The sequence below is a fragment of the Hyperolius riggenbachi genome, chromosome 8 (assembly GCF_040937935.1).
Source record: "Hyperolius riggenbachi isolate aHypRig1 chromosome 8, aHypRig1.pri, whole genome shotgun sequence".
Lineage (NCBI taxonomy): Eukaryota > Metazoa > Chordata > Amphibia > Anura > Hyperoliidae > Hyperolius > Hyperolius riggenbachi.
This window is the reverse complement of record NC_090653.1, coordinates 78289745-78308825: the sequence shown is the minus strand read 5'-3', so window position 1 is coordinate 78308825 and position 19081 is coordinate 78289745. Positions and strand designations below refer to the sequence as shown.

General features: G+C 48.5%; 1 protein-coding gene across 1 annotated transcript in view; it reads right to left on the bottom strand.

Moving 5' to 3' along the window:
* The window catches only part of LOC137528941 (cytochrome P450 2F2-like), a 64159-nt gene extending 46591 nt beyond the window's left edge, over positions 1-17568 (bottom strand). The window contains exons 1-2 of the mRNA XM_068250738.1: positions 17329-17568; positions 9630-9792 (exon numbers count right to left, since the gene is read on the bottom strand). Coding sequence (XP_068106839.1) covers positions 9630-9792; positions 17329-17508 — 343 coding nt within the window. The 5' untranslated portion in view covers positions 17509-17568. The remainder of the gene's footprint in view (positions 1-9629; positions 9793-17328) is intronic.
* Between the last annotated feature and the right edge of the window lie 1513 nt (positions 17569-19081).

Genomic DNA, 19081 nt, shown 5'->3' with positions numbered 1-19081 from the left:
GTCTATGGAAAGAGATGATGTATTTTTGGCACTTGAAAACAGCTGTTATTTCCCACAATGCAACAAGGCTCCCACAGATGTCTGCACCCTGGTTCTGACATCACACTGGGGGAGGGGTTTCACCACACTATCAGCCATACAGAATCCCTTGATGATCCGTTTAAGAAAAGGAAAATATTTCTCATTGGAAAGGGGATAACAGCTACTGATTGGGATGAAGTTCAAACCTTGGTTATGGTTTTTCTTTAAAAAGTGTCTATTGGGCACTGGTAATGTTTACTTTATTTTCTTTGAAAACATTGTTTGCGCCCGTCAGTCTTGCTCACTGTATAAGTGTATTCGTTGGTCGCTGAAGGTCTGACTCGTATGTGCTTGTTCCAGGTCAGTAACCAACTTTCTGAGATGAGAAAAAGTAAAAATAGAAATAGTATTTACTACAAACAAATATGTGGAAAGACACACCCCCATCACATCTCTAGTCACACTTCCTGTCAAGTAGGAAGAAGTCATGAACATTTTTCAAATCATGAATTTCTTTCCTTCCACTTCTAAATCTTTGCTATTATAACACTGAAGAAAAGTAAGAAATGGTTATAATAATAGTTTATAAAAAGAATAACTTAGTGTCAAAGGGCTTTATTTAAAAAAAATTAAAAAAAAGATGAACAATATTGATGACATATTGCTTTATATCAATAGTATGCAAGTATGCAGTATGCAGTATTGAAAGTAGCAAATAGCTATTACATGAGATTGGTAATGTCACAATTTTAATGTATTATGTCATCAGCAGATACATTTTATTGTACGACAGTATTATACATCATGAACTGTGGTCTTAAATAGTGATGGCCCGTACCTCCGATTTTCGGTTTGCGAACCTGGTTCGCAAACTTCCGCAAAAGTTCGGTTTGCGCAAACTTTCGTGAAACGCAATAGACTTCAATGGGGAGGCGAACTTTGAAAACTAGAAACACTTATGCTGGCCAGTAAAGTGATGGAAAAGTTTCAAGGGGTCTAACACCTGGAGGGGGGCATGGAGGAGTGGGATAGATGCCAAAAGTCCCGGGAAAAATCTAGATCTGACGCAAAGCAACGTTTTAAGGGCAGAAATTACATTGAATGCTAAATTTCAGGCCTAAAGGGCTTTAAAACATCTTGCATGTGTATACATCAATCAGGGAGTGTAATTAGAGTACTGCTTCACACTAACACACAACACTGTGTAACGCACCGCAAACAGCTGTTTGTGTTGTGACGGCTGTGCTGGACTGGTGCGCAAGTGCAGGCCGTGGCTGTTTTCCAGCCCATATGGTCGCCGGGCCGTGGTAGCTCAATGATAGAATAAAAGTGACTGACCAGCTGATCAAATTTGGTCTGTCCACAATGAAGCAACGACCTTATTATCTTGGGTGTGCCCCCCCCCACCCCCCGAGACACTCATATAGCCGTCGGTCATTGCTTCATTGTGATATGCAAGCCCCTTCATTGCGTTAAGGTAATGATCACGAAGGGGAATTGGCCCATGTACATACATTTTGTTTTGTTGTTGCAGCTGCAGTGCAGCCAGAAAAATTAGGCAGGCATGTACACGCACCACAAAAAGTAGTATAGTGGCCTTAAAAATTCAGGAATCCACCTGGAGTCCTGGAAACCTGTTGGTGGTGGCAGAGAAGGCAGTCAAGCGGCCTGCGGGCAGAGCTGCTGTGTGGGGAGTGCCTTAGTCTTGGGGCAGGCAATCACACGGCGTGCAGGCAGAGATGCTTTGTGTGGGGACTGACTTAGTCTTGGGGCGGGCAGTAGCCCTCCGGGATCCATGCCTCATTCATTTTGATAAAGGTGAGGTACTGAACACTTTTGTGACTTAAGCGACTTCTCTTCTCAGTGACAATGCCTCCAGCTGCGCTGAAGGTCCTTTCTGACAGGACGCTTGAGGCAGGGCAAGACAGAAGTTAGATGGCAAATTGGGACAGCTCTGGCCACAGGTCAAGCCTGCGCACCCAGTAGTCCAATGGTTCATCGCTGCTCACAGTGTCTACATCCACACTTAAGGCCAGGTAGTTGGCTACCTGCCAGTCCAGGCATTGGTGGGGGTGGATCTAGAAGGGCTAAGGCGAGGCGGTTGGCTAAAGAATGTCCGCATGTCCGACATCACCATGAGATCGCTGGAGCGGCCTGTCCTTGCCTGCGTGGGCATGGGAAAAGGATTACTGGCAGTGGTACCTTTATTGTGTTGTGCTGTGACATCAACCTTAACCACCCTGGCGTTCTGATTAAATCGCCAGGGTGGCTGCGGGAGGGTTTTTTTTTAATTAAAAAAAAACTATTCCATGCAGCCAACTGAAAGTTGGCTGCATGAAAGCCCACTAGAGGGCGCTCCGGAGGCGTTCTTCCGATCGCCTCCGGCGGCCAGAAGTAACAGTAGCAATAAGCGGCCTTCCGTGTTTCGCTTACCTCGTCGCCATGGCGACGAGCGGAGTGACGTCATGGACGTCAGCCGACGTCCTGACGTCAGCCGCCTCCGATCCAGCCCTTAGCGCTGGCCGGAACTGTTTGTTCCGGCTACGCTGGGCTCGGGCGGCTGGGGGGACCCTCTTCCGCCGCTGCATGCGGCGGATCGCCGCGCTGCAGCGGCGATCAGGCAGCACACGCGGCTGGCAAAGTGCCGGCTGCGTGTGCTGCTTTTTATTTCATTGAAATCGGCCCATCAGGGCCTGAGCGGCAGCCTCTGGCGGTGTTGGACGAGCTGAGCTCGTCCAGACCGCTCAGCAGGTTAAATGCATTGTAAAGCATAGTTGCCAGCTTGTTCTGCAAGTGATGCATCCTTTCTGCTTTCAAGTGAGTTGGTAACATGTGCACCACTTTGTGCCTATACCCAGGGTCTAGTAGTAGCGCGGCCACCCAGTAATTGTCATTCCCCTTGAGTTTTTTTATATGGGGGTCCCTCAACAGGCTGGACAGCATGAAAGATGCCATCTGCACAAAGTTGGATCCAGACGTACTATCCATCTCCTCTTGCTCTTTCTCAGTGACGTCAGGTAAGTCCTCCTCCTCCCCCCAGCTTCGAACAATACCACGGGGACGTTGAGCAGCACAATCCCCCTGCGACGCCTGCTGCAGTTGTTCTTCTGCCGCCGCCTCCTCCTCCTCCTCCAAAGGAACACCTTTCTCATCATCCGAGTCTGACTCCTCTTCCCCACATGACTCTTCCTCCTCTTCCTTCTCCTCCCCCCTGTGCTGCCGCAGGTGTTGAGGAAACATCTGGTTCTGATGAGAATTAATCCCACAAAGCTTCCTCCCGTAACTGTTCCTGTTCACGTTCCTCCACAGCCTGATCCACAACTCTACGCACGGCACGCCCCAGGAAGTAAGCGTACGGGATCAAGTCGCTGATGGTGCCTTCACTGCGACTCACCAGGTTGGTCACCTCCTCAAACGGCCACATGAGCCTGCATGCATTTCGCATGAGTGTCCAGTTGTTGGGCCAGAACATCCCCATCTTCCCAGACTGTGTCCTTCTACTGTAGTTGTAGAGGTACTGGGTGACGGCTTTCTACTGTTCTAGCAGGAGAGAGAACATAAGGAGGGTCGAATTCCAATGAGTCGGGCTATCGCAAATCAGGCGTCTCACCGACAAGTTGTTTCTCCGCTGAATGTCCGCAAAGCGTGCCATGGCGGTGTAAGACCGCCTGAAATGCCCACAAAACTTCCTGGCCTACTTCAGGACGTCCTCTAAGCCTGGGTACTTTGACACATAATCTTTGAATGACTAGATTTAGCACATGTGCCATGCAGGGTACATGTGTCAGCTTTCCCAAATGCAAAGCGGAAATTAGATTGCTGCCGTTGTCACACACCACGTTGCCAATCTCCAGCTGGTGCAGGGTCAGCCACTGATCCACCTGTTTGTTAAGAGCAGCCAGGAGAGCTGCTCCAGTGTGACTCTCCTCTTTGAGGCAAGACATGTCTAAGATGGCATGACACCGTCATACCTGGCATGCAGCATAGGCCCTGGGGAGCTGGGGCTGTGTAGCTGGAGAGAAGATCGCAGCACCAGTAGAGTTGAACTGCCACTCAGCCAAGGAGGAGGAGGATGACGACAGCGAAGAGGATGTAGCAGGAGGAGAGGAGGTGGCAGGAGGCCTGCCTGCAAGCCGTGGAGGTGTCACAAGTTGGTCCGCTGCACAGCCACGTACTCCCTGCTTGCCATTGGTCACCAGGTTGACCCAATGGGCTGGGTAAGTAATGTAGTGGCCCTGACCGTGCTTGACAGACCAGGCATCCGTGGTCAGGTGGACCCTTGACCCAACGCTGTGTGCCAGAGATGACACCACTTGTCTCTCAACTTCACGGTACACTTTGGGTATTGCCTTTTTAGAGAAATAATTGCGGTCTAGTATCTTCCACTGTGGTGTCCCAATGGCCACAAATTTACGGAAGGCCTCAGAGTCCCCCAGCTGGTATGGTAACAGCTGGCAAGCTAACAGTTCCACCAAGCCAGCTGTTAGACGCCAGGCAAGGGGGTGACTGGCAGAAATTGGCTTCTTCTGAGCAAAGATTTCCTTCATAGACACCTGGCTGCTGTCGGCAGTGGAGCAGGAACTGCTTAAGGTCAGAGGCGGAGTGGAGGAGGGTGGCTGTGAAGGTGCAAGGGAGAAAGTGGCTGAAGATGCTGCACCTGAAGGAGGAAGAGGAGAAGGAGGGTGGCTTTTCTTTTGTGTGCTGCTTTTCCTCTGGTGCTCTTCCCATTGCAGTTTGTGCCTTTTCTCCATGTGCCTTCGTAAGGAAGTTGTCCCTACGTGGGTGTTGGCCTTTCCACGGCTCAATTTTTGGAGGCAGAGAGAACAGATGGCATTGCTCTGATCTACGGCAGACACATTAAAAAATTTCCAAACCGCTGAGCCCCCCTGGGGTGATGGCACTATGGTGGCATCAGCAGCTGATGTTGAAGGGCATGTAGAGTGGCTGTACATAGGTGGCGATACATGGCGCCAGACACTGCCACCAGCTGTTTCTGACGACGAGCTCCCCCTGCTTCTTTCAGGAACTCGTCTCCTCCTACTCCTCTCTGACTCCCCCTCTGAACTGTCCCCCTGCTCATCTTCTCTATTGGGAACATACATGGCATCCGTATAATCGTCATCATCATAATCATACTGCCCAGCTTCGCTTGCCTCAGACACCTCCAAAACTGCACCAACAGCAGGTACTTCATCCTCCTCCTCCTCCTCACACTTTATGTCCATAGTGTTGCCTAACTCAGACATATGAAGTAGTGTAACTTGCTTAGCGGTTTCATCTGGTTGTAACAATAATGGAATAATGGCTGTTCATCAGTGATTTCCCCACCAAATAACTCCTGCAAACTGTCAAATGCAGCGGATGTGGTGCTTGTAGTAGCACTGGTGGCTGCGGAAGATGAGGTGTTCTGTGTTAAATTGTCAACCATTTCCTGACAATCTTGGGAGTTGATGGGTTGTGCCTTCTACTGAGTACTGTACTTTGGTCCAGGGCTGCACGAAATTACACCAGCATGACCTCGCACAGACCTGCCGGGTGGCCTTCCTCTGGGTCTGCCTCTACCTCTGCCTCTACCTGTTTTGTCCGTTTTGTCCATATCAGGGGGGGATTAACTAAAAGGTATGCACTGACTTGACTAATACAATGTGCAGTCACACCGGTGCAGTTAACAGTTATGTACAGAGTGGTATATCACACTGCGTGCACTCACGTAGGTAGGTGGGTGCACTGAACACAACAGGTAGGTATATGCAGTGATGGGTATTACAAATGTGCACCTGTCACACACACACAGGTAACGAGCAGGTACAGTGACACTGCGTGCGCTCACGTAGGTAGGTGGGTGCACTGAAGTGAACAACAGGTAGATATATGCAGTTATGGGTATTACAATGTGCACCTGTCACACACAGACAGGTACCGGACAGGCACAGTGACACTGCGTGCGCTCACACAGGTAGGTGGGTGCACTGTGAGCAACAGGTAGGTATATGCAGTGATGGGTATTACAATGTGCACTTGTCACACACAGACAGGTACCAGACAGGCACAGTGACACTGCGTACGCTCACGTAGGTAGGTGGGTGCACTGAAGCGAATAACAGGTAGATATATGCAGTGATGGGTATTACAATGTGCACCTGTCACACACAGACAGGTACCGGACAGGCACAGTGACACTGCGTGCACTCACGTAGGTAGTTGGGTGCACTGAACACAACAGGTAGGTATATGCAGTGATGGGTATTACAATGTGCACCTGTCACACACAGACAGGTACCGGACAGGCACTAGTGACACAGTGACACTAACACTTTACTACACTAACACTTCAACACTGCATCTGATCCTGTTGCCATGCTCCTCTCCCCCTCACACCGATCCTGTTCATGTAGACACACTCCTCTTCTCCTGCTGGCGATATAGTGGGACACTGCAGCCACCTGGCGGTATACAGCTCCTGGGTCCTCCATACTTCTTGTTCTATACTTCTGCATTAGTGGTCTGTTACACACCTGCGCCGCACTTCATGCTTGACTCTGGCGCACGTGTGCTGCTGGGGTTACAGTAACAGACCACTAATGCGGAAATACGGAAACAGAAAGTATGGAGGATTTAGAGCACCAGGTGGCCGCAGTGTCCCGCTATATTGCCAGCAGCTGCAGGAGGAGAACAGAAGAAGAGGAGTGTGTCTATCTGAACAGGACAGGAGCGAGGGGGAGATGATTGTTGTGCTGGATGAAGTAAGAGCAGGCCCGTTTCTAGGCTGCCGCCCTGAGCGATGAGGGAGGGGGAGCGCTGTAATGGAGGGGGGAGTCAGCCTCAGAGAGGGCGGCCCGAACTCTCCCTCCCTTTCTCTCCTGGGCCGCTCTCTGTGCTTCCCCCTTAGCGTTAGCGCAGCAGGAAGCGCTGTAAACAGTCAGCAACTCATCTCCCTGGTTCCAATCACCGATCACTCGCCACTGGTCTCCTCCTCTGCATAGCCGCTTATACATCCTGTTTAGCAGGATGTAAAGTGTGTATACCACTGCTATGCAGAGGAGGAGACCAGCGGCGAGTGATCAGTGACTGGAACCAGGGAGGTGAGTTGCTGACTGTTTACAGTGCTTCCTTCTGCACTAACTCTCCAGCTGAGGGGGGAGCATGGAGGGCAGCCTGGGAAAATAAGGGAGGGAGAGGTCGAGCCACCCTCCCCATGGCTGACTCCCCCCTCTATTATGGGGGGGCACCTACCTATCTAGCCTATTCTGGGGGCAGCTACCTCTCTAACCTATATTGCGGGTACCTACCTATCTAACCTATACCTGGGAACCTACCTATCTAATCTATATTGTGGTTACCTACCTATCTAACCTATACTGGGGGGCAACTACCTATCTAACCTATATTGCGGGTACTTACCTATCTAACCTATACTAGGGCAGCTACCTATCTAACCTATATTGTGTGTACCAACCTATCTAACCCGTCCTGGGGGCTCCTACCTATCTAACCTGTACTGGGGGCACCTACCTATCTAGTCTATACTAGGGGCTCCTACCTATCCAACTTATACTGGGGGCACCTACATATCTAACCTGTACTGGGGGCACCTACCTATCTAACCTGTACTAGGGGCACCTACCTGTCTAGCCTATACTGGGGGCTCCTACCTATCTAACTTATACTGGGGGCATCTACCCATCTAACCTATACTGGGGGCACCTACCTATCTAACCTACGTTACGGACACCTACCTATCTAACATATACTGGGGGCACCTACCTATCTAACCTATCTAACCTATACTGGGAGCACCTACTTATCTAACCTGTATTGGGGGCTCCTACCTATCTGGCCTATACTGGGAGCACCTACCTAACTAACTTATACTGAGGGCACCTACCTATCTAACCTATACTGGGGGCACTTACCTATCTAACCTATACTGTGGGCACCTACCTAGCTAACCTATACTGGGGGCACCTACCTAGCTAGCCTATACTGGTGGCAACTATACTGGCTACCTATATTGGAGGCACCTACCTAACTAACCTATACTGGGGGCACCTACCTATCTAGCCTATGCTGGAGGGCAACTATTCTGGCTACCTATATTAGAGGCACCCACCTAGCTAACCTGTACCGGTGGCACCTACCTATCTAACCTATACCGGGGACACCTGCCTATCTAACCTATACCGTGGACACCTGCCTATCTAACCTATACTGGGGACAACTATACTGGCTTCCTATACTGGAGGCACCTACCTGGCTAACCTATACTGAGGGTAATTATACTGGGGCACCTATGCCTGGCTACCTATACTGGGGGTACCTAAATCCGACTACCTATACTGGGGTACCTATGCCTGGCTACCGATACTGGGGGGACCTATAGCTGGCTAACTATACTGAGTGCAACTAGACCTGGCTAACCTATACTGCGGACACCTATACCTGGCTTCACGGTGGTGTGTGTGGGGGGGGGGTTACACCCTCGCCCTGGGTGCATTTTAGCCTAGAAACTGCCCTGAGTAAGAGCTTCCCTGCACTCCATGCACTACACCTTTGGAATGTAAGATTGGCTGGTTTGGCCTTTTAACACCCTTAAAGGGAACCAGAGACAAAGCACCCCCATGTATTTTACCATATATATTATTGGGATCATTAGAGAAAACACCTACCCTGCTCTCTGTTTCATTATTTACTGTTCAGATTGCTTCTTATCAGCCAAGATAAAATACCTGACTAAGCATTCAGTCTTGCTTTGTTCAGGAATCTTTATAGCTGAGTCTGTCTTCTGTACTTTCTTTTCAAGCCCAAGCCTGCCCCCTTCTGGCTCTGCTCAGGAATCATTATAGCTAAGCCAGACTGAATGCTCAGTGGGGGATTTTATCTGGGCTGATAAGAAGCAATCTGAACAGTAAATAATGAAACAGAGAAAGGGTAGGTGTTTTTTCTAATGTTTCCAATGATTTACTGTATATGGTAAAATACATGAGGATGCTTCATCTCTGGTTCACTTTAAGAATAGTGAATTGGCCCTTGGCCTGAAAAGTTTGGACACCCCTGGTCTATGAGTATAGCGGCGGATCGTTGGTAACCAGTCTTATCACCCGAACGATAGTCTGTACACACGTCAGATTTGACGCGAAAACGTCCGAACGATGGAACGTTCAAACGACGGGTCGTTCGCTAAAATCCGACGTGTGTATGGGCCTTAAGAGACAGAGGCTCAGCAGTACAGCCAGGCAATCTGCATTGTTTAAAAGAAAATAAATATGTCAGCCTCCATATCCCTTTCAATTCAGGTGTGCTTTAAAGTGAACTCTTGCTCAGGACAGAAGGAAAACACAGAGATATGCACCCTGTATGTATTTAGAGTGTTGAGCCTGTCTAATTCCCCATCATCTGTGAGTAAGAACAAGTTGTAATTTGATCCCTTAGCTTCGTCAGCTGACTGTCATTGAAAAGAGCTCATTTGTAATCACTGGATGTTAATATGTCTGCTCCCATGAAATCAGGTAGTAGACAAACTGCAGATTGATTGCAGGATTTTTATCAGCTGTAACAAGGAAATGTTTTTCTTTAAAGATTATAAATACTATAATTTGACCTGATTTCACCTTTGAAATCGAAGAGACGATCAATCAGAGGCTGAGATCCTCGACCCAGAAAAGAATCACCGTCATCAAGAAACACTTCCTTTAATGCTTGATACCCTGTGACAACAACCACAAGTCTGGAACCAAAGTAGACCGTGTAAACAGGGCCAAACTCTTTAGACATCTGTGGGTAAATTAACAGCATTTTCATTAAAGGTCTCCATGGAGAATAAACATATGAAACTTGTTTAATAGAACAACAACAAGAAAACAATTATAGATTCACCCTGAGCAACCAATTATGTTTTAGATTTTTAAATGATAGGTGTAGACTACTCACAACCAGGGGTGTAGCTATGGGTGAGCAAGGGTGGACATACGTCCCTGGGCGCTGCACTGTGAGGGTGCTCAGCACGGCCGTTGCACCCCCATGTGCAGATGGCTCGTTGAAGAAGTGCCCCTGCTTCTCTCCCTCCTTCTCCAGATGAGTGCAGCCAGAAGCATTACTGCGGCGGCAGCCCCAGGACCGCCTAACACCAATTGGCGTAATGTCCTGGGGCTCTGTTTTGAATGAGATCGCGCACACGCTGCGTGCGCATCTCATTCTCGGAGGGCGGAGCTCCGCCCCCTCTTCAGTCTCCGAGCGGGACTGTTAGACGGCGTAATCGCCGTCTAATTACCCGTACAGCGCTGCGATCAGCAGCAGCGCTGTACTGGGGACAGCCGTGTGACACGGCTGTCCCCTCCTGAGCCATGGAGGTGATCGGCTGTCATAGGCTGAAGCCTATGACAGCTGATCACAGGGATTGGCAGGCAGGGGGAGGGAGGGGGGGTATACAACAGGGGGGGGAAAAAACACCGTTTTTATTTAAAAAAAACAAAACACAAATAATCAAACAAACACGGGGGGGGGGGGGGGGGGCGATCAGACCCCACCAACAGAGAGCTCTGTTGGTGGGGAGAAAAGGGGGGTGGAATCACTTGTGTGCTGTGTTTTGCGGTCCTGCAGCTTGGCCTTAAAGCTGCAGTGGCCAATTTAATGAAAATGTGCCTGGTCTTTAGGGGGGTTTAACACAGCAGTCCTCAAGAGGTTAAAGGAAACCAGAGACAAACAATAGTCAAAGTTTTATACATACCTGGGGCTTCCTCCTGCCCCATCTACATGCATTGCTCCTATGCCGCCATCCTCCGCTGCCTGCAGCTCCGGTACCGAGTCCCATAACTTCAGCCAGGCGCGGCCATTGTGAGCATGCACAGTGTGCTCTCTGCGTCTCTCTCTGGAGAATAGTTCTGTGCAGGCGCAGTACTATTATCCCCCTATTCTCCGCCGGAGAGAGATGGAGGGAGCACACTGCACATGCTCAGACTGGCCACGACTGGCTGAAGTTATGGGACCCGGTACCGGAGTGCAGGCAGCGGAGGATGGTGGCGTGGGAGCGATCCATGCGGATGGGGCTGGAGGAAGCCTCAGGTATATGTAAAACTTTGACTATTGTCTGTTTCCTTTAACCACACCCTTGGCACACCCGTAGTCATGTCCCTTACACACCCCTAGTCACGCATGCCATAAAGATTTCATAAGAAAAATATGTTATTTTATCATTCAAACCACACAGGTCCTTTCTATCCTGGTTCATTTTCCTTTATCTCTTTATATAATATCCCTGTGTCTCTGCGTCCGCTAGGTCCCTGTGTCAGAGCTTTTTTGCACTGCGCATCTGCAGGGAGGGACGCAGAGACACCCAGGAGAGCTGAGGGAGGACAGGGCCAGAAGGGGCGGGCGTGTGTGCGCGCCGCGGCGGGCGTGTGCGCGGCGGGTGTGCGTGACGGGCTAAGGTCACTAGTATTAACATAAAAATAAGAAATATATCAATTTAAAGGATGGGAATACAGATTAATTAAACATATTTTTTAGTAGAAAAATACATATATTTACACAGATCTGTACATCAGTCCTGAAATGAGGAAGACAGAGGGACTGGGTTCCCAAAGAGGGACTGTCCCTCCAAAAAAGGGTCAGTTAGGAGCTATGTGTTAAAGATGATTGGGAATGCCATCATTTTCACACTGCTCATGCTCAGTTCTGAACTCCAGGAAGAGAGTAATACAGTAAATACAAACATACTAAACACCCTAAACTGCAGTATAGTAAAACAATCACAAGATATCACTGTGTGTAAAATGTGATGATGATCTTCACAATCTAATCCCTACAATAGTCATATGTCTAAGTATGTGTGTCTAGGGCCAATTTTAGGGTAAAGCCAATTAACTTATCTGTATGTTTTTGGGATGTGGGAGCAGAGCCGTCTCAGTCATTAGGCAACTATAAATATTTGCCTAGAGCGGCATGGGTGGGGGAAGGGCGCAAAGCAGGGAGGCCACTCGCCGCAGCTGCTTATGCAGCCAGTGTGTGTGTGTTTTTTCTTCCTTCATGCTGGCCGCCTCTATGACAGGCAGCTCAGCTGTGCCGCCCCCTTCCCTCTTCACTCAGAGCGACAGAGGCATAGGGAGGGTGGGACATCTGTCTGCAGGTACAGCATCTTGGGGAGCGCTTTGGCAGTGAAGCCAATGCTTTAATTTACTAGCCAGAGTCTCTGCTATGTATCAGCAGCTGCAGAGCTCGGCACTTGGCTGCCCCGCCCCCTGTCTCTCCCCAGCTGTGTCACATGACACATACAGCCTCTTTCTCATTGCTCAGCCCAGCGCAAGGTTTAAACCTACAGGAGGAGATCTGCTGCTGCTGCCAGACATGCAGAGGCATAAGGTGGGGAAGATTCCATCTGTCCTCAGGTACAGCATCTGGGGGGCGCTGCTCACATGCCTCCACTCACTGCACGGCTGCCTGGCACTAGCAGTAGTTCATTAGTTAATGAAATAGCTGTAGTCTCCAGCACCCCCACCGCCCTCCCTCCTCCCTGCGGGTCACCTGCCCTGTCCTAAACACTGATAGAACCACAGGAAACAGCGTGAATGCAGAAGACACACATACTGCTGTCAGTGTCTCTGCTCTACCTGAACTATTGACCCCTGTGTGCCTGTCCTGAGCTGAACCCCCCCCCCCCCCCCCCCCCCCCATGAAAGTACAGCTACTGAAGGGAAGCCAGAGGTGATATGCCAGGTCTGGGGATGGCAGAAGACAAATGAAAAGACTCTCATCTGATTACTGTCTGTAGGACATTCCACCAACAGCCTGCAGAGATCATTCAGAAGCAGACAGTCTAGAGGTATGCAGGGCATTGTATGGGATGCACACACACATACAAACGTATTTGCATAGTATACAGACACAAACACATCCACAGAGTACATACACACACATGCACAGAGTACATACACACCATATCGGCATGTTGCATTGCAGCCTGTGGCAGCACCCTAATAACCGGGCATGTCAGGAGCCCATTTTAAAGGACTACTGTAGGGGGGGGGGAAACAGACTTACCTGGGGCTTCTAGTGATCACCCGCAGACGTCCTGTGCCCGCGCAGCCACTCACCGATGCTCCGGTTCACTTCTGGAATTTCTGACTTTAATGTCGGAAAACCACTGTGCCTGCACGGCCGTGTCCTCACTCTTGCTGACGTCACCAGGAGCGTACTGCGCAGGCACAGACCATACTGGACCTGCACAATACGCTCTCGGTGACATCAGCGGGAGCGAGGACACGTCAACGCAGGCGCAGTGGTTTTCCGACTTTAAAGTCAGAAATTCCAGAAGTGAACCGGAGGCGGGGCCGGAGCATCGGTGAGTGGCTGCGTGGGCACAGGATGTCTGCGGGGGACTATTAGAAGCCCCGGGTAAGTTCAACTCAATTTCCCCCAACCTCCCTCCCCCCTACAGTACTCCTGAGCCAAAGATACTTACCTAAAGATAGGGAAGCTTCTGGATCCTCTGGTCCCTTGTAGCTGAGCCCAGACCCCCGGACGATTGCTGACAGGGGCTAGTTGGTCATCTAATTGGGGTCACAGTCCTCTTTTGTCACCAAGTGCAGCTGTACTTGTGCAGCTAGCAGCATGACTGTGCTGGTAACAAAGAGAAGGGGACTATTGGACAGCGAGGGAAGCCTCAACAGGTTCCAGAGGCTTCCCTCTCTCTAGGTATCTCTTTCTGAACCAGAGCTTCGGCTCAGGTTTACTTTAACTGTTCCGGTATATTCATTATTGGATGGTAAAAATGTACAGTATGTGCGTACGAAGTGCATGTAAATGTTACCTACACACTGCGCACATGTTAAACAAGTAATGTAAGAATTATGTGTATGTATTTTATGCAAACTGTGTAATGCTGGGAATCTCCAAAGTAAGCCTTGATCTATTCAGTACACTGACACTGTGCATAGATCTCAGTGTATGTATGTGTGTGTGTGTGTGTGGGGGGGGGGGGGGTTGTTGAGTTGGGCTGTCACTAGGTGGGCGAAGCAAGCTATGCTGGCCACTCTGGGCAGAGTAGTTAGGGCCCTTTTCCGCTGGCTGCAATCCAATTTAAAAAGCGGATCACAGCCATTTTTCTAGTTGCTAGAGCACCGCATGTAAATTCTGGTGCTCGTTTTCCACTACAACGCATCAATCTTGGTTCGGTTTTTGCTGAAATGCGATTGCCGGCCAGCGCGATTCTCGTTGCGATTCTCATTCCCGACAATGGTAAAGCGGAACGCGCATAGTGGAAGATGGAGCTCACAAGATTGCAAGCGCAAATCACCTGCATTTGCTAGTGGAAAAGGGTCCTAAAGGGAACCTAAACTGAGAAGGATGGATTTTTCCTTTTAAAATAATAGCAGTTGCCGGACTCTCCTGCTGATTCTGTGTCTCTAATACTTTTAGCCACAGCCCCTGAACAAGCATGCAGATCAGGTGCTCTGACTGAAGTCAGACTGGATTAGCTGCATGCTTGTCTCAGGTGTGTGATTCAGCCACTACTGCAGCCAAAGAGATCAGCAGGACTGCCAGGCAACTGGTATGGTTTAAAAGGAAACATCCATATGCCTCTCAGTTTAGGTTCCCTTTAAGTTTGAGTGACGCAGCAGCTGCTGCAGCACCACTGATGATGATATCAGCAGCGAGCAATCATGCTGTCTGAGGTGATGCTGCAGCATTGCTGCTGCTGAATCTTGGCCTCAGTCAGAGACAGAGAGACGCAGACCCAGAGACGGTACACTACAACTTTTTTTTACTTACCCGGAGCTTCCTCCAGTCCCTCGCCGTCATCCCATTGCCTTCCGTTTGTCCACAATCAGATCCGGTAACTGGCTTGTGTGTGCGTGGTGGGGGGCATGGTGGTGGGGGTTGAATAAGGATTAGCGCTATGCGGGGGGGGGGGCGGCACAGAGGGGTGGGGGCGCCACAGGTTTTCTTGCCTGGAGTGACAAAATGGCTAGAAACGCCCCTGTGTGGGAGGAAACCAGCGTGCCCGGAGAAAACCCACGCAGACACAGGAAAAACATACAAACTGCTTGCAGTTGTTGACCTGGCTGTGATTCGCACCGGGCACCCAGCGCTGAAAGGCAAGAGAGCTAACCACTACACCACCCGTGTTGCCCGCAGCACATCTGAGTGCAGACTACAAGTTCAATAGTTCAAGGTTTTTCTATATGGGAGCCTGCTAATATTAAAATGGGTTGTAACATCCAAAAGAAATTGCCTAAAAATAGTTAGTGCCCCAAAAATATATGTAACCCCCTCTTTTCTTTCTTTAAAATAGATCTCTATATGTCCTCTCATTTTTTTTTAAAGTGTAACCGTCAGGCATAAAATCAAAAATCACTTCTTTATTTTTATCTGGTAAACAAGTAATAAGGATGATAACCAGGCAATCCAAACGTTAAAATCACTATTACTTTTCATGTTGATAAGTGATCATTCCTCAGTTCACCAGATTTTTATTTTGTACATACAAAATTTGGTAAACAAAAAGGAAGTTGCAGGGCATGCTGGGTTGTCCTTTTTTGCTTTTCTACTTTGCCCTCAGACTTAAAGGGACTCCGAGCTCAGAAAAAAAAGGAAAGTTGTACTCACCAGGGACTTTTTCCAGCCCAGTGCTGGTCGGGAGGTCCCACGCCGGCGTCCTGGCTCCTCTCCTTCTCCCCGCTCCGGAATGGCTGGCAGGCCGCAGCCCGGGCGACACTCTCCCGAGTGTCGGGCTGCTTCTTCCGCATATGACGCGGATTACGTCACACGCCGGCCGCCTCGCGTCATCACGGCGGCCGGCGTGAAAGTACTGCGCATGCGCGAACAAAGCGCGCATGCGCAGTACTTTCACGCCGGCCGCCGTGATGACGCGAGGCGGCCGGCGTGTGACGTAATCCGCGTCATATGCGGAAGAAGCAGCCCGACACTCGGGAGAGTGTCGCCCGGGCTGCGGCCTGCCAGCCATTCCGGAGCGGGGAGAAGGAGAGGAGCCAGGACGCCGGCGTGGGACCTCCCGACCAGCACTGGGCTGGAAAAAGCCCCTGGTGAGTACAACTTTCCTTTTTTTTCTGAGCTCGGAGTCCCTTTAACTAATGCAGGCTGATTGGCTGAAGCCTCTTTCCCTCCTGTTTTCCCCTCCTATTCCTCTGTTCCTCTCTGATTGGCCAATATTTCTCATGCTGAGACAATGCACTTTGTATAGTGGAGGACGCACAATGCATACACAATCAGGCAGAAGATAGTAAGGGAGGAAATGACATCTGGATTGGCTGCAAAATAGCCACAGTTAAAACGGGAAATGCTAAGAAGGATTTGCGCTTTTTTTTTACTGTAGAAAAATCACTAAAATCAAAATGTGGACATTGCAATACATATGTTATGTAAGTAGAGCAAGTATTTATCAACTTGTATATGTGGGTTTTTTTCTGAGATAGTATGGCTGACAGCTCCTCTTTAGAAACAACCCTCATATACCTATCTGAGACAGTAAAAACTTTACAAGATAGATTAAAACCTAATAAGACTTTGGGATTGCAGGAAAGTCCTCAGCCTAGTACACACCATACAATTTTTTGTTAGATTTTTCTGTTAGATTTTCTGTAAGATTTTCTGTAATTAGATTATTTTCTGTAAAGTACTGGTAGAGACTGGTCATTATCTCTCTTGCATTGGCTTGTGGTTATCTCCTGCTGAGTAGAACAATGCTTAAAGGGATACTGTAGGGGGTCGGGGGAAAATGAGTTGAACTTTACTCTGGGCTTCTAATGGTCCCCCGCAGACATCCTGTGCCCGCGCAGCCACTCCCCAATGCTCCGGCCCCGCCTCCGGTTCACCTCTGGAATTTCAGACTTTAAAGTCTGAAAACCACTGCGCCTGCATTGCCATGTCCTCGCTCCCGCTGATGTCACCAGAAGCGTACTGTGCAGGCACACAGACCATACTGGGCCTGCGCAGTACGCTCCTGGTGACATCAGCGGGAGTGAGGACATGACAATGCAGGCGCAGTGGTTTTCAGACTTTAAAGTCTGAAATTCCAGAGGTGAACCAGAGGCGGGGCCGGAGCATTGGGGAGGGGCTGCGTGGGCACAGGATTTCTGCGGGGACCATTAGAAGCCCCGGGTAAGTTCAACTCATTTTCCCCCAACACCTCTACAGTATCCCTTTAATTGCTAGGCAGATAGATGGTTAGATAGATCATTTCCAACATGTTGGAAATGATCTATCTGGCAGGTAAATCTTACAGAAAATCGTATGGTGTGTACTAGGCATCAGTTAATGTCATAGATACTAACATGTTATCAGTGTCGCACTCACCTTTATTAGTCCTGGTAGCAAACCATCAGAATAAAACCTCAGAAAGTTGCCCAGAACAGGCAGAGGAAAGGGACCGGGAGGCATTTTACTTCTCCTCCATAAGAACTTCCCATAACTCAGCACAATAAAAATACTGATTAAGCCCACCAAGCCAGCGGTTACACTCTGAGGGTCCAACATATCTGCAGCTCTCAATGGTGACAATATGAATCTTTTTCTCACTGATCTTTTCCCGTCGTACTAAAAGGTGGGTGTAGCTTCATGAGATTTCTGCAGAGTTCTTGGCACAGAATTTATACTGGCATTCGTCCGATGCTTCATATTATGAAATCAGTGTTGTTTTTTTTAGCCATACAGAGAAGAGTTCATTTTCTGTAGAAGAAAACATTCCCTATGATCCTGACAAAAAGGTATAAGTTAAACATAACAGCATAACAGTAAAAGTGGTTAACTAGGCATGTTTAGGATACGAGGGTAGGGATACTATAAGAGTGAGTGCAGATGTCAAGGTGGTTATGCACTAATACATTATTTCAACAAATTAGACTTATAAACATCAAATCTAATTAACATCTACTGAAACAATTGCATTTTCAATTAATAATATGATCAGCAGCTGCAATCACAAGATCGATAACATTTGGAAGCTGTCGATCTTTTACGCAATCTACCACTAACCTATAAGTCTATATAGTCAGCATAGAAATAGTTCTGTGGGCATTAAAAATTCCATTTACCCACTGCTCTATGTTTAATATGCAGCCTGCAACCTTACCCTGCATTGCAAGCACTCCAATCTATTCAGAAATGTTTCTGCTGTAATAAATCTTATCTCAGTCCGCCTGGCTTTATTTGTTCCATTGCCGACAAGAAGGAAGCTTGTCATGTCATTACCTTTCCCACATTCCTGTTCCTCACAGAGGGCAGTGTAGTCTGCTGCTGAAATTCGATCTATGCTGTGCTGAGTGCTCACATGTGTTTACAAAGCAAGCTAGCTATGACAGTGCAGTTTCTAGGAGCAAAAAAAAATAAGGGAGGAAATTACATCAGGTTGGGCTTCAGACAGAGGGAATCAAGATGGCAAATACCAGAAACATAATTATCTTTATTTACTATATAAAATTCCCTGAAATCAAAACGTGGACAGTACAATTTATATGTTAAGTAAGTAGAACAAGTAGTTATTTACTTATATATGTTTTTTTTTCCTGGGATAGTATGGCTGTCCTTGCTATGCACAGTGGCGTAGTGAATAGCACTCTCGCTTTGCAGTGCTGGGTCCCCGGTTCTAATCCCAGCCAGGGCACTAACTGCATTTATGTATGTTCTCCGTGTGTCTGTGTGGGTTTCCTCAAGGCACTCTGGTTTCCTCACACATCCCAAAAACATACGGATAAATTAGATGGCTTCCTGCTAAAATTGGCCCTGAATTATGCTGGGTACGTGAATATGGTTAGAATTAGAGGGGCAGTAAAATATGTCTGAGATTTGGCCAGTTAAAGCGGACCCAAACCAAACATTTTTTTTATTAAAAATATTTAGTTGCCCCACTCTGACACATACAAAGATAAATAAACACTCCTTCAAGTCTATGAGCATTTCAGTGCATACTTTTCACCCTTCTCTTTTCATAACTAGGGTTATACAGGTGGCAGCCATTAGCAATTCCTCCATTGCCGGACACCTCCTACTCCACCAGTTTGCCGGAAAAATCCCGGCAATTTGAAAGGAAGGGAGGGGTTCCTCCAATAAA